Source organism: Musca autumnalis, unplaced genomic scaffold, assembly GCF_047663935.1.
Source record: "Musca autumnalis isolate F117 unplaced genomic scaffold, ASM4766393v1 scaffold_3, whole genome shotgun sequence".
Classification (NCBI taxonomy): Eukaryota; Metazoa; Arthropoda; class Insecta; order Diptera; family Muscidae; genus Musca; species Musca autumnalis.
The window spans coordinates 145,337,800-145,353,068 of record NW_027411866.1 but is presented as its reverse complement, the minus strand read 5'-3'; the positions used below and the strand labels follow the sequence as shown (position 1 = coordinate 145,353,068).

At 40.9% G+C, this 15,269-nt stretch overlaps 1 protein-coding gene across 1 annotated transcript in view; it reads right to left on the bottom strand.

Annotated features, from left to right (window-relative positions):
- Positions 1–3,881: 3,881 nt before the first annotated feature.
- Positions 3,882–15,269, bottom strand: part of LOC141398322 (uncharacterized) — a 229,119-nt gene continuing 217,731 nt past the window's right edge. Inside the window, exon 11 of the mRNA XM_073975606.1 lies at positions 3,882–15,256. Coding sequence (XP_073831707.1) covers positions 4,017–15,256 — 11,240 coding nt within the window. The 3' untranslated portion in view covers positions 3,882–4,016. The remainder of the gene's footprint in view (positions 15,257–15,269) is intronic.

Sequence of the window (15,269 nt, the reverse complement as noted above, 5' to 3'; positions counted from 1 at the left end):
TATCGGTCCACTCCTTCAGATACCTACCCCACAAAAGTTCAAAATATTCGGAAAAATTGTGCGCACGATAACTCTTGATGGGAGTGACCGATTTGGTCCATACTTTACACATTCTCATAATATCTACCAGATATAGATCAGGTTCGAATATGGACTATATTTTTCCACTCCATCCCGTACCTCTCACACAAAACTTTGGATAAGTTCACTTTAAGACCTGCTATTGAATCACTTTGATATTTGTTGAAGCAACTTACATTCGCTGCCTCAATTACGATGGTAAAAGTTGTTTCAGGGGCAAGTCCATACTTATTGAGAAAACAGCCCGAAGGGTGTAAAAACCCCCTATGGCACCCCCATGGTCTATGTCGGTCCATTCCTTTAAGTACCTTTTGCGCAAAACTTTTGAACTTTAATCCTAATTAACAATTTTGTCGGTTTATACGACCAAAATTTTGAAACCCCCTAAATACATAAGTTTTGTGTGAAAAAAAGTGTTTCAAGGGCTGAGGGTATATCTCTGTCGGCAAAGCCGACTGATACTTTTTTACTTGTTTTGTTTTCATCTTATGGTGGATGAATTGACATACAAAAAATAAATTGCAGCGATGTAACGAGGATGTGATTTACGTTTATTTTGCAATGTGACCGCAAACGAACGAGAAAGATCGACGTAAGTGTAGAATTAAAGAAAGAAAATTAAAATTAAATATACAAGGGAATGGATTTTTATGCACGACTGGAACTTTATGAACTAAAGGAACTATATAAATGCAAGAGCCGGATATAGTTTCAATATTTCCTTGTCAAGAATAGTTCCTTGGAACTAGTTCGTTCCGGAACTACACAACTCTAGTGTGAACGTCTAAAACCTATGGTCAATAAAATAACCAATGTGGTTTAGACTTGGTAAATCACTAATTGACCAAATCTTCACACTGCGCCGAACACTAGAAAAGGCCCACGAAAGACAGATCGACATTCAGCTGACTAGGGCGGCTCAATTATATCAAAGGTGTTCCAAGTCATGCCCGAGTTTGTCATCTCTGCAAAACATGGAATATGCATCAGTTAATTAGCGAAATTTTGCAGGAAGAAGTGAACATACTCAACGTTCGGAACCTCAGCCGTCTATGTCTCGTACACAAGAAAGTACACACGGCGGTTTGTGCAAATTACAGAACCATAAGTCTCTGTAACCACACAAAGTGCTGACGAGCGTACTGTGTGAACGTCTAAAACCTAAGGTCAATAAAATAATCGGGTCATACCAATGCAGTTTTAGACTTGGTAAATCAATAATTGACCAAATCTTTGTTTGCACTGCGCCAAACACTGGAAAAGGCCCACGAAAGACATCGACATTGGGCTGACGAGGGCGGCTCGATTATATCAAAGGTGTTCCAAGTCATGCCTGAGTTTGTCATCCCTACAAAACTGGTACGATCATGCAGGGTGACAATGGGTGACACAAGATCAGCAGTTAAAATAGGAAAAAGACCTCTCCGAGTCTTTGGACCAATATGCGTTGACGGTGAATACCGACGTCGTATAAACCACGAGCTGTACCAGCCGACCCACATCGATTTCGTGGGCTGAGCCATATAGCACGATTGATAAAGATGTATACGAGCCACTCGACGGTATACGTTCCAAGGGAAGGCCAAAACTCCGATGGAAAGAACAAGTTGGAGATGATATCGCAAAGCATGACATCCAAAATTGGAGAAGTAAAGCAGAAGATCGGTGAGTTTGAAAATTTATTCTTAGTTCGGAATAAGAGCAAGACGTTTTGATTTGTACAAAAGACATATAAGTAAGTATGTAAATAATAAATAAAATGAACGAGGTCATCTGAATGAACGATATAGACGAATGGGCTAAATATGGTTCCATTCGTTCATTTCACGGAGTTGTACTTTTGAACTAGTTTGTTCATGAACACAACTATATATAAAACAGTAAAACAAAAGCCATCACAATATAATTTCTACTGAGAGATTGGTTGTGGGCAAGTTAAAGCTACATATTCTTACAAAGGACGCGCATAATTAAATCTGCGATTATTGTCTTTAATTTTTGTGACTTGACTTAAAAAAATGTAATTAATATTTTATATTTATATCTAAGAATATTGTCCCAATGTGATTGATAAAGTAATGCTAAATAAGTGCAATATTATTTAATTGGAGTATTTTTGTATATGTAAAAATTTTTGTTACTAAAATGTGGTAATCCGAAATCAAAGTAAATCTATTATATGGGGTGTGTAGCAAATATTAAAATTTGTTGTATTGTAAAATTCATGAATTTTATGAATTAATTCTTATATTTTATGAATAAATGTTTAAATTATGTACGTTGTTCATTAATGATACAATTAATAAAAAATAAGTAAATATATATTTTTTTTAAAATACATACCAAGACTGGAAGGAAGAAACTAGAAAGGCGGTGAGCTAAAGAAAAAAGTTGTTTGGAAGCTAAAGAAAAATTTAAGTAAAAATAAAATAAAAATGTGCAGAGGAAATACAACCCGAGAATTTTTATATACAACAACAAAATTGTACACAAAAATATGGTACAAAAATTACAAAGATTGGGAACACAAAGAGAATTGGGGGTTAACAATCAGGCTGGAGTTGGAGGGGTTACTTGGACAACAACTGAAAAAATTACGACTATATATCATTAAGACGGCGAGTAGAAACATGTGGGTGTGTGTAGAAATTTTAAGTTAAAAAATAAAAGTGTGTTTTGTTTTTTTGTTTTTAATTTTATATTACAAAATTCTTTTAAGAATTTGTTTTTATTAATAAAAAAATAATAATAAAATAAATGTGTATAAATTATTTTGTTTATATATAAAGAATAAAAAATTACAAACTAAAGAAAGAAATTAAAGATTTTTTCGGTTGAGGGTGTTAAATAAAGTTATAAACAAAAAAATATTAGATATAACAAAAATTAAAAAAAAACAGGTTTTAAATAAAAATTATTTAAAAAACATATAAATTAAATATTGTTTTTGCTTTATACAATTTTACAAAAATTTAAGATTTTTTTTTTTGCGTGAGGAAGAAATTAAAAGAGTTTTACTCTTGTTTGTTATATTTTATATATAAAACAAATATTGCTTTCGTTTTTTTCAGTAAGAAAAAATAATTATTAACATTTTATGGCAGTTTTGACGATCACTTCCCTACAGTTCTTCTGATGAAAATTAATTATTTCTTATTTTCAAGTGTCGTTTCGTTTTGATGATCGTTTGTAATGGAAAAAAGCTCTGTTACAAAAAGCTCTGTTACAAAAAGCTCTGTTACAAAAAGCTCTGTTTATGCAAAAAGCTTTACTACAAATTTTCTTTTTCAAATAAAGCAAACGCAGCCAATTATTTTTTGTTTAAATTTTAAGAAAAAAATTAAGTTAGAATAGAAGCAATATATTTTAAAAAGAAAAATTAAATAGATAAAGGATAGTAAGGAGAGTGAAAGAGAAAGAGAGATAGAAAAATAAATATTTACATAATTTTGAATTTTGCTTTAAATAAATAAAATTTTAATAAAAATTAAAATTTTATGTAATTTTTTATGTATAAGACTAGAAATAATTAATTTATTAAAACAAACACGGGTAAATAATATAATTTATGTTAAACAAGAAAGCTTAAAAGCTATACATGCCTTCAAAGTGATGAAAGCTTTTATAGATTATCAAAGGTTCCTTTTAAAGTTTTTGGCTTCGCTAAAAAACCTACAAAACTTTCCAGAGGGAAAAACTTTTAAGCTTCCTTGTTTATATCTTTAAGAATATTTTGTTCTTCAAAGCTTTTATGATTCATTTTGTATCAAAAATAAAAACTTAACTATTTTTCACGTAAATAAAAATTTAAAAGAAAACAAAAAACTTGATTTTTTAATTTACAGAGCTTTTTTACGTTTAACCTAAACCCTAAATTTAAATTTTAAATATTATTAATATTTTCCTTTTTTCTTCATCGAGAAATTAAATCATCTTCAACTTATTGTCCTTTCATTGTTGGGCTCATTTGAAAGTTCTTGGACGGCATGAACTTCACTACTGGAGCTTACAATCATATTGGGGAAGCCAGTACTACTCATTGTTCTACCAACACTGCTGCCTTGATCTATGGAAAAAAGCTCAACTTGTCTCTGTTCTTGGGCATTGGCTAATGGATCAAAAGCTTTTGCCTTTCTTACACGCAAAGGAGCTGGAACTGCTGTTGCAATGAGGTGGCTAAAAGCTCCCTCTGCATCTGAGTCATTATTAGTGGGAGGACTATAATAGAATGGTGGCTTAGCCCCATTACTCTTAGCCGGTACTTCAGTTTCACTCTCCAATTTTCTGGCATTACGTTTGGTTACTAAGTCCCAATTTTTGGGTTCTGGTACAGTACCGGTACCTAATAAATCAAAGTAAAGCGGAGGTATGGAATAGCGTATAAATTTATCGTTATTACTAGTGCGTGATGTCACCGTTTCTTCTTGGGCCCTACCCTCACGATGAGATTGTTGGGCGGGTCTGTAATAACTCTCTTCTGAAGCCGGTGCTTTATCTTCGGTCTGTGTTAAAGCTTGAGCCTTTACAATGGCCACAGAGCGACCTGAAAAAGCTCCATCAGAATCATTTTGATCTGCGACTAAAGCAGAGGGTTCTTGTGAACTTTCAAACTGACTATAATAGAAAGGAGGTACGGGTTTGGTATTTGTCTCGGCTATAATTGTCTTGGCTGTAATTACTTCCGGATAGTTACGTGTCTGTTCGGTTTGTGTCTCCAATCCAGCACTGCCATAGGTGAATATGGCATTGCTAATGGGATCGGAGGTTGTGGTCTTGGCTGTAATAATTTGCGGTGGCGGTGCTACAATATTTCGCTGTTGCTGCAGTGAGGCCTCTTCTAGCTTACGGCCCAAAATAACGGCGTCCAATAAAGCTATGGAGGATAAACGATCTGTGGCTGGTCCGCCAGTGGCCTCAATGAATTTAGCCAAGCGTTCAGGGGCTGGAGGAGTTGGTAATGTAGGGGAATGTGAAGGAGCAGGGGTTGTTGTGGTGGGGGATTCTGTTGTGGTCTGTGGGGGAGTCTCTTCTGACTGTTGTTCATCGCCTTCTGTTTTGGTTACCTTACTCAATATAACTTTATCTAAATTAGCTATGGATATAACAAGGGGAGAGGATTCATTGGATTCGGGACGTAATAGGGGTACTATAGGTCTTACATATGATGGGAACAAAACTCCCGGTACGGGTGTGGCTTTTGTTGTTGCTGGTGGTGTGGCTTCCGTAGTAGATTCAGTTTTCAGTACAACCGTTTCGGAGCTTTCATTTTGTGTGGAAGTTTCAGTAGAGGTTGTGGTAGTGGTGGAGGTGGTTGAAGTGGAGCTTGAAGTAGCTGCTGGAGTCTTGACCACAATAATATCCGACTGAGGTTGAGTGCTTGTTGAGTGCTCTCCATTATCGTTTGTTTCCTCAGTGTTGGTGAGGTGGCTTGAAGCCTTAGCTTGTTCTTCTAAATATGAACTGAAGGTCTTGTAACCCTCTGTGGCTGGTTGGGGTGGAATTGCAGTGGTGGTGCTGCTAGTTCCTAGGCTTGTTGGTCGTTGTGTGCTACTCTCTTGTTTGGTGTAGAGTTCAGTATTGCCTTCCAGGGGTGATAGAGTACTTTCCTCAACACCATCTATCAACTTACCCTTACGTATTGTGGCATCAAACAAACCCTCCAGGGGTATGGTGGATGTCTCAATTTCTCTTAGGACTTCTGGTACAACAGCCTTACCATAACGATCACTGTCTCCGGCATTTATACCTTCGGGCAGAGAGTTACGTACCGGTTGTGACACCCTGTGACTTGTCAATTCAATGGGGGTATAATCGGTTACCGAACTACGACCTTCAATCTTAATATCTCCGCCGCGAACCAAGTGGATATATTTAACAACATTAACTTCACCAATTTTCTCTATCTTGGGCAAAGACTCAACACGATAAACAGCCGAACCGGGTATGGGTACCAATTCTTGGGTAATCGGATCCTTGACACGTTTCTCTTCCTTAGTTACAATTTCCACGACACGATTAACTTCAGCCACCTTAGCTGCAGGTACAACAAATTCTTGCAACACTTCTGGTTCAGCTGGTGGTGACATTTCAGTCACTGGATTCATGGTGACATTTTCATCATCGGACAAAGTAAAGACATGTAGCAGGGTGGTGCTGGGTGGTTGTGTTGTGGTGGTAATGCCATCCGATTTGGCCAACATTTCCTGTGTATCCTGTGAAGAAATGGCATTAACATTTAGTTGTTGTGCTTGATCAATGTTGGTGTTAGATACAGAAGTGCCTTGGAGAGTGTCGCCCACAGATGGCGTGGCGGGTGTAGTGGTGGCAAAACCATTAAGTGGTGAATTAGAAGTGGTGACTTCTGGTGTACTTGGTGGTGTGGGGGTGGTGGTGGCAATGTTTTCATCCATTGTCTCGGGTAGTGTAAACTGTACTGATTCTGTGGGTGTTTCAAGAGTTGTGGTTTCAATAAGAATGTCTTCAGCATTTTCTTCGGAAGGTGGTTGTGGTGGTGGTATATCACCCAAAGGCATTTGATCCTCAGCTGTGTTAGTGGTTAAAGGTGTTGTGGTCTGCATATCGTTATCCATTTCGTATGTTGTGTTTGTGTCTTGCTCCTCGGCTGAGGATACTTCATCAGTTTGTGGTGGTGTTACTGTGGTGTATTCTACGTTTTGCTCTGGGATCAATACCTTTTGTTGGATTTCTTCTTCCACTTGTTCCACCTCCTTGCTGGCACCCTCTTCTCCTTCTCCTTCTCCCTCTTCTTCTTCTTGTTCTTTTTGTTCTTCAGGATTATAGAAGGGTATGACAATTTTGGGTTTGTTTGTGGTGTGTTTTTTACTGTTGATATCGAAGATCTTCTTATTGCGGGCATTCAGGGCCTCAATATCAAGATCTTCGATGAGTGAGGTATCAATGTCTGTGGAAGTGGCCTCCGTAGTGGAGGGGCCAGTGTATTTGCGCTCATAGGCTGGTGTGTTATTGGGTATGAAGGGCGCTGGTTTAGTAGGTATTAGTGGTGTGGTTACTTCGAAGTTTGTAGCCACTGGTTTAATGGTTAGACTTGGCGGCACTACACCCGGTGGACGGTTAACAACGCGTGGTTTGTTGGTGGCTCGATTAACACCGAAGCGATTTGCCGGCGGTGTGCTTTGTTGGGCACCAGATTGTCCTGGTCGTCCGGCAGCTGGGCGATTGGGTATGTTTACAACTCTATTGGGATTGTTGGGCTTATTACCACCAGCCGGCAGGGCAGGTCTGGAGCCGGGCAATATACGATTATCCTTGGGCTTGAAGGGTCCTTTAGGTACATTTGCCTTACCACCAGGGATGTTTACAACTTTGCCGGGTACATTGGGTTTGTTTTTATTATCTTCCTTATTCTCACCATCCGATTCCTCGTCTTCTTCCTCATCCTCTTCTTCTTCATCCTCCTCTTCATCTTCCTCTTCTTCATCCTCCTCCTCTTCATCTTCTTCATTCTCAGCTTCGGCATTATTTTCACCCCCTGCTACTGGGCTATTACCTATTTTGGGTTTAGACAAAATATTTGGCCTATTGAAGAGTGGTGGTCGAGTCACCGTGGTCCTGGGTACATTAGTGGGTCTTTGGGTGACGGTAAATTTAGGTCTAACTGGTTTTGCCACCTCTTGTTGTTCCTCTTCTTCTTCTTCATCTTCATATTCATCATAGTCTTCTCCTCCGGCACCATTTTGGACCTTGAAACGATCTGTGCCTGGTAGAATATTACCTCTGGGATCCTTGCGCACAAAACCTTCACCGGTGTTAATGTTGCTTCTGTTGAAGGGATGGAAACGACCAAATTTACGTCTAACGTATTTCTTTTTACCCTTGGCAGTGGCCGAAGAACCTCCCACAACACTTGAGGGGGTGGTTTTAAGACGTGACAGTGGAGGTTTGGTTGGGGTAAATGGTCTCTTGACAATTAACTTGCGCCTAAAGGTTGGTCTGCCATTTGGTGCCGGTGTGGTGGTGGTTGAAGTGGTGCTAATTTCCGTTTCGGGTACCTCCGTATTATCGGTTGGAGTTAATTTGGTTCTGGGTATGAAAGGCTTACGTGTGCTAACACCCTCACTCAATTGATCTTCGTTTGGTTTCTGAGTCAAATCATCATCCCCAGATCCTGTCTCTTCCTCGTTTTGGTGTTTTGTTTCTTCTTCTAAGCTATTGGTGTTCGTATTGGTATTCTTAGATTCCAACAATTTCTTTAGCCTAGCATTAACCACACCTTCATCCTGATCACCCTTGGCCAATTGCTCTTTAACCTTGTTGCGTATCTTTTGCAGTTCATTGCTGTCTCCTGAGCCAGAGCCGTCGAAACCACCATCCTCTTGGGTGGTTTTATGTTCCAAAAGTTTCTTGAGTTTATCATTGACCACACCATCATCTTGATTACCCTTGGCCAATTCCTGATGGACCTTGTTGCGTAACTTCAACAAGGGGTTATCGGTTTGTATGACAACTTCTTCGGTGGTGTGGGCATGTTTCAAACGATCACTGAGCACACCTTCATCTTGATTACCCTTGACCAGTTCTTCTTTTACCTTGTTACGGAGTTTCAAGAGGGGATCGTCTTTGTTTTCCGCAGCGGTTTCATTATTACCATTCAACAGTTTCTTGCTTAAGACACCTTCCCTTTCTTCGCGTTCCTTGGCCTTGGCCAATTCTTCTTGTATACGATTGCGTAACTTCAAGAGGGCATCTTCTTTTTCGGCTTCGGTCAAGTGTTCATTCTTACCGTTTTTAAAGAGTTTTTCACTGAGCACACCCTCTTTGCCATCATCCTTGATCAGATCATTGTGTACCTTGTCGCGTAACTTTTGTAGATCCAAAGCCTTTTTGGCTTCCTTGGCTTCAAGCGATTCTTTGGTTTCCGGTGTGGGCTGTTCTGTTTCCGTTGGTGGAGGTAAGGTTGTCATCTCGCTTTCTACCTCGGGCATGATTGTGGTGGCTTCCACAGCTTCTCCGACCAAAGTTAGTTCGGTTCTTGATTCTTCAGGTTTTAAGGTGGTTGTTAAAATCGCTTCTGTCTTGGCTTCTGGTGTGGTGGTAATAATGGGCTCAGGTGCTGTTGTGGTTGTTGTCGTTGTGGTACTTGTGCTAGTTTCAAGCGTAGATGGCGTTGCTGGTGTGGTTGTGGTACTTGCTATGGCCTCCAACTGTGCCAAGGTGGTTTGCTCTTCTTCATCTTCCTCACTACCTTCTTCTTCATCATCCTCCTCATCATCTTCACCACTTTCATTTTCTGGTTCTTCTTCAACTGGTTTTTCACCATAGAATTTAGGTGGAGCTACTGTGGTTGTAGTCGTCGTTGTGGTTGTTGTCGTTACTGGCAAACTAAATCGTGAAGGTGGCGCTCTTGCGTCCAATGTTTTGGGTGTCGACAAGACCTTGCTGCCATAACGATTACGATATGTGGAGCTAAATGAGGGCGCTTGTGGTCTATTTGTTGTCCTTGGTGTTGGTGCTGTTGTACTTCTGCCTGTGGTAAAACCTGAGGGTAAACTAAATCTACTACGGGCACGCGGTGTGGTCCTTACCACAACTGGTTGTACTTCCCTATAATCCTCATTTTCTCGTTCTAAACTAACTAGTTCGTCCTCATCTTCTTCTTCATCATCTTCATCCCCCTCTTCTTCATCTTCATCCTCAACACTATTGGCTTGCAAGTCATTCTCGTTAAATTTAGTGCTACGGTTAAAACCAAGGCGCGTGGAACTGGCGGGCCTCTTGGCGGACAAAGATAACAAAGTACTGGAAACTATGGGTTTTTCGGTAGTTGTGGTTGTTGTTGATGTGGTCGTGGAAGTTGTTGTGGACTCAGTAGTGGCCTCCTCTTTAGGGGCTTCCGTGGTGGTACTTACTTCATTCCTTGTCTCCTCCGTCGTGGTACGCTGTACCGGCCTAACAAGCTTCCTTACTACTTTGCGAATACGCTTAACATTCGGCGAGGGCGTTGTTGTTGCATCCGTGCTCACTGGGTTCGCGGTACTACTACTAATGTCAGTTTGTGTTTCGGTTAGTGTAAGAGCTTCAATTGTGTGTTCAACTATTTCACTAACACTACTGAGACTATCTAAGGCTTCCGCCGATACAGTGTTGGTAGAATTAGTAGCACTACTACTTAGTAGATCATTTTTAGCATTTGTATTTGTAAATAATGGACGTTTAAATTTCAAGACCTTAATACGTCTTGGACTAGAACCTGGAGTTCGTACTGTTGTTGTTGTTGTGGTGGTAGTACTAGTGGTGGTGGTGTCAGCTTGTTGCTGGGGTGCTTGAGTTTCTGTAAGTTTTGTGCTGATAGTAGTTGCCCTCTTCTCATTTACCTGAGAGTTTGCTTTGAGAACATCTTCTTCTTCGTCGCCCAGATCTTCATCATCCTCGGCATCTTCTTCATCGTCAACGTCAGCATCATCTTCATCTTCTAATTTTGGTTTCACCTCCTCTAAAGGTTTACTTGTTGTGGTTGTGGTTGACGTGGTAGAAGTTGTGGAGGGTGTTGTTGTTGTTGTCGTCGTGGTAGTTCTAGCTGGGAACTGATATTTCTGAAAACGTCGTTTAGAATCATCATCAAGATTAGCTCCCTTATTTTTATTATTAAACTTAAACTCTGACTTAGAACTAGATTGTTGATCATTTTCTAGAGGTTCTGAACCTGCCGTTTTAACCTGATCATTATTTTCTTCATCATCATCAACATCCTTATTATCATCTTCATTCGTCTTAACTTCGTTACTCTTATCATCCGTTTTGTTATTGTTATTCTCTTCAAGTTTATCATTTGCTTGACTAGATTCTTTAAATTTAAGTGCGGGGTTAGTTCTGATTTGAATTCGATTCAAATAATTGGCTACGGTGCTGTTAGATTTAGAGTTAAGACTAGTACTACTACTACTTCTACTACTACTACTAGAGGTATTTTCTACAATTTCAAGGTTAGTAGCAGTGTGAGTGTGTTCTTGTGGTCTAGATTCCGACTCAGTTTCTGAGTTGTGGTCTAAAGTGTTGGTGTTGGTGAGTGTTGTTGTAATAATGGGCTTGTTTTGGGGGAGAACATGATTTCTATTCGTTAATAGAGTCTTAAGTCTATCGTTGGCGGGCCCTGAGTCTAATGACGTGCGTAAAGTTTCCTGAGTAGTCGTCTGTCCGTCTTGTTGGTTCAAACGTAAACGATTGCGTAAATTTGTCAAACTCGAACTGGGTTCTTTTGTGGCAAGTTTGGTGGGGGCAAGTTGTGGGGTTTTATCTTCATCATCCTCTTCTTCATTGGACTCTACACTTTCATTATTTTCTTCTTCTTCATCTTCCTCTTCAATGTCTTCATCCTCATCACCATCTTCCTCTTGTTGCTGTTGAGTTCCCACTTGGCGATTGGCAAATGGTTTGGGTCTCGTATACAATGGCCTTTGGTTATTGAAGGGGCGAAGAGTGGTCCTGGGTTGGGTTGGACCTGTTTCAAGTTGTGTAAATCTGGAATTAAGTCTCTGCTGTCTTTGGGCGCCAAAGGTTCTACGGGTAGAGACCTCTATGGCTTCGTTGTCGGAAACATCTTTACCATTTTGCCTTATAAGATTGCGATTAAACCCAACGCGATTCGATTGGGCGCCAAATGTGCGACGTGTGGAAACTTCAACAGTTTCTTCTTGTTGCTGATCGCTTGGTGGTGTAGCTTTAGTTGTAAATCTGCCACGATTGGCCGTAAATAGAGGACGCTTGGCAAGGGGTGTAAGTTTTGTGGTGATTTCCTTCACATCTTCCTCCTTCTCTCCGACGTTCTGTGCTGTTTCGGTTTTACGTGACCGGAAACCAGCAACAAAGGACCGACGAGTTGTTCCCTCGTTATTCAAAATTGTATCGATGGTTGAATCTGTTGTAGAGGTCTCTGGTGTTGCTGTGGTTCGTGCACGAAAACCACCACCAAAAGAGCGGCGGGTTGTGTCTTCGCTATCTAGAGCTGTATTGGTTTCAACGAAGGTGGAATCTGTTACAGAAGTCTGCTCCGTGGTGGTATCATTATCATGTTCATTGGAGGTGGAATCTTCATTCGTAGTGGTGGAATCGCTGACCAATTGAAGGCGTGTGACTTGACTAGTTTTCGTCTCGGATTTTTCTTTATATTCCAAAGGTGATGTAGATGTCGCCTCAGATTCTTCCTTATTTTCCAAAGAAGATTTAGATTTCGCCTCAGATTCTTCATGATTTTCCAAAGGAGATATAGATGTCGTTGGCGTGGCAGGAGTGCTAGGGTTTCGGGCTTCCTCATCAACTTCAACGGTTTTCATTGTAGTTTCAGCTTCTGTTGAGGCACTTTCGGTAGTTGTCTCTTGCTGAAGCAATTCATTTGATTCACTTGGAATCTCCGTAGTGATGCTGACAATTTCCTCTTTATCTGCTGCTTCACTAGAATTTTCTTCAGCCCCTGAGGAATCAGAAGCCATGGTAGTCTGTTCACTATCACCGCTTAGCAATTCACTTGACATAATTTCAATGGAAGCTTCTGAAGATTCTGTGAGCGTTACTGGCTTGGAAGTTGTTTCAACGGATTCTTGGGAAAATTCTTCAATTGATGGTTCAGGAGATTTTTCCGTTGTTGTGGTCTCAACAGTTTCGTCCAAAGATTTTTCGGTTGTTGGCGTCGGGCTTTCAACAGCTTCAGTTGTAGTTGATGTTCGTGCAACAACACCGAAAGGTTTCCTCGTGGGGAAGGATCGTCTTGTGGTAGTCTCCTTTTCTTCCTCAATTATTTTTTCTGTGGTAGAGGTTCTAAAACTATTCTGCCGTAAGGTTGGACGTTGTGAAGAAGTTAATTGATTTCTATTTAGGCCACCGCTAAAGGAACGTCTAGTGGGTAAAGTGCGTTTTGTTGTAACTTCTTCCGTGTTGTCTTCACCTTCCGCGGGAGCCTCAGTGGATGATTGACTTCTATTCAGGCCACCACCAAAGGAACGTCTTGTGGGTAAAGTGCGTTTAGTTGTAACTTCTTGTTTGATTTCTTTATCTTCCTCAGTAGCCTCTGTGGTTGTGGAAGTACCTCGTATGCGATTTAAGCCACCAAAATTTGGTCTTTGCCGGGAAATGTTTGGTCGAAGAGCAACTAATGGTTTCCGAGTAGTGTGTTTTGTAACCACATCTTCTTCCCCCTCCTTTTCATCTTCTTCTGTGATATTTTCATTTTCCGTAGCAGCCTCAGTGGTCGTGGTAATACCTTGTAAGCGAGTCAAACCTCCAAAAGTTGGCCTTTGCAGGGAAATATTTGGCCGCAGAGCAACTAATGGTTTGCGAGTTGTTGGTTTTGTAACATCTTCTTCCTCCTCTTCGTCCTCCTCGTCTTCGTCCTCTTCTTCATCTTCCTCAGAGTCTTCATCTTCCTCATCCTCTTCCTCTTCGGAATTACGTGACTTTTCCGTGGTACCTTGCAATAAATCATTAAAAATTGGCCTTGCCTGACCATTGACTAAGAGACGCCGGGGACGTTTAGCAGGCAACAGGCTACTACGAGGTACGTACTCTTCCTCCTCCGCTAATTTCTTACCACGCTGTAAATAGGATCTTTTAGTTGTTGATCTTATGGACTTGTCAACATCTCCCTCGTGAAGAGCTATAGTGGAATCTTCAGTTGTAACCTCCAAACGTTTGGTGGGTCGTCGCAAACGATTGGCCAGGGGCAGGGTTTGTTTGGCAGAGACTTTTTCAGCTTCATTGATTTCGGTTGTGGAATCAGTTTGGGCAGGAGATTCCGTTGTTGTTCTAGCTTTGTTGACTCTTCCGAAACGTGGAGCTTGACGCAAAGGTTGCGGTGTGGTAGACACAACTTCTATGGGTGACTCCTGGAGATCTTCGGTGGTGATCGGTGCCCCAGTTGTGCTGGAAATTTCTTCGGTAGGAGTTTCTGTTGTCGTGCTCGAACTCACAAGGACCCGTTTCTTTAGAACAATTCTTTTGCGTTTAGGCTTAGGTTTCTCTGTTGAGGGAATTTCTACATCGTCTGCGTTGGATGTTGATTCTGTTGAATTTATTTCTGTGGAAATAGGTTCTTCAACAGTCAATGCTTCGGCAATGGGTGGCAAACTTGTTGATACACTGCTAATAATAGACGGTTCTGAACTTTCTGGTAGCGGAGTTTCCGTAATGCTTTCATGCACCTCACTTGGCGAACCTTCGTGATCGGTTTCTTTAGCATTTGTGACGGGTTTTATGCGTTTCTTGATGACAACTCGCCGTCGTGTTTTGGCGGAGGTTTCGGTAGTCGAGGTTGGGCTAGCAAGGGTAGTTGTGGAGATTTCTTCATTTTCGCTGAGATTAGCGGAGGTTTCGGTGGTTGAGGTTGGGCTTGCCAGAGTAGTTGTGGATATTTCTTCATTCTCGTTGGGATTAGCGGAGGTTTCGGTGGTCGAGGTTGGACTTGCCGCGGTAGTTGTGGAGATTTCTTCATTTTCAACGGGTATTTCTGTGGTTGGAGTTGAGGGATTTTCGTTTGTGTTAGTTTTTGTCTTAAAACGACGGCGAATTATTTGTTTTGCAGGTGACTCTGTGGTCTCAGCCGGCAATTCTGTGGTTGTAGTTTTCTCGGATGTGGATTTTTGTCCAAAACGACGACGAACTATGGATGGTTTTGTTGATGTTGATATTTCCTCATCCGTGTCTTTGGGAGCTTCTGTGGTAGTGGAAGTGTTCTCGGAAAGTCGGGCTCGGTAACCACGATTTTTGGTGATTCTGGACGGTGGAGTTGTGGAAATATTTTCCTTGGCAGTTATTGTAGAATCATTTGCCTCCTCGTCTTGTGGAGCTTTGGTGGTTGTTGCTGAACTAGTTTCCGAAACTCTGGTTCTGTAACGACGATTGTTGGGAATTCTAGAAGTTTCGGCAGTGGCAAGGTCGTCAGCATCACTGGCGATATCGATATTTGCCTCATTATGAATAAATTCACTTAAAGTTGATTCGGGTTTGCTCACCACTTTCTTGAGAACCGTAGTGGTCGTATCTTTACCAATCTTCCGACTTTCTCTCTCCAAATTATTTGCCGCCAGTACCGTAATCTTAACCTGCTTTTCAGTTTCATTTAAGAGGCCATTTCCCGAACTAACAGCGACGTCTTCTATGGCTGAGGAATTTTCTAGGTTTTCCTCAGGACTTATATCCCCCGGGTAACCTAAATTGACCCG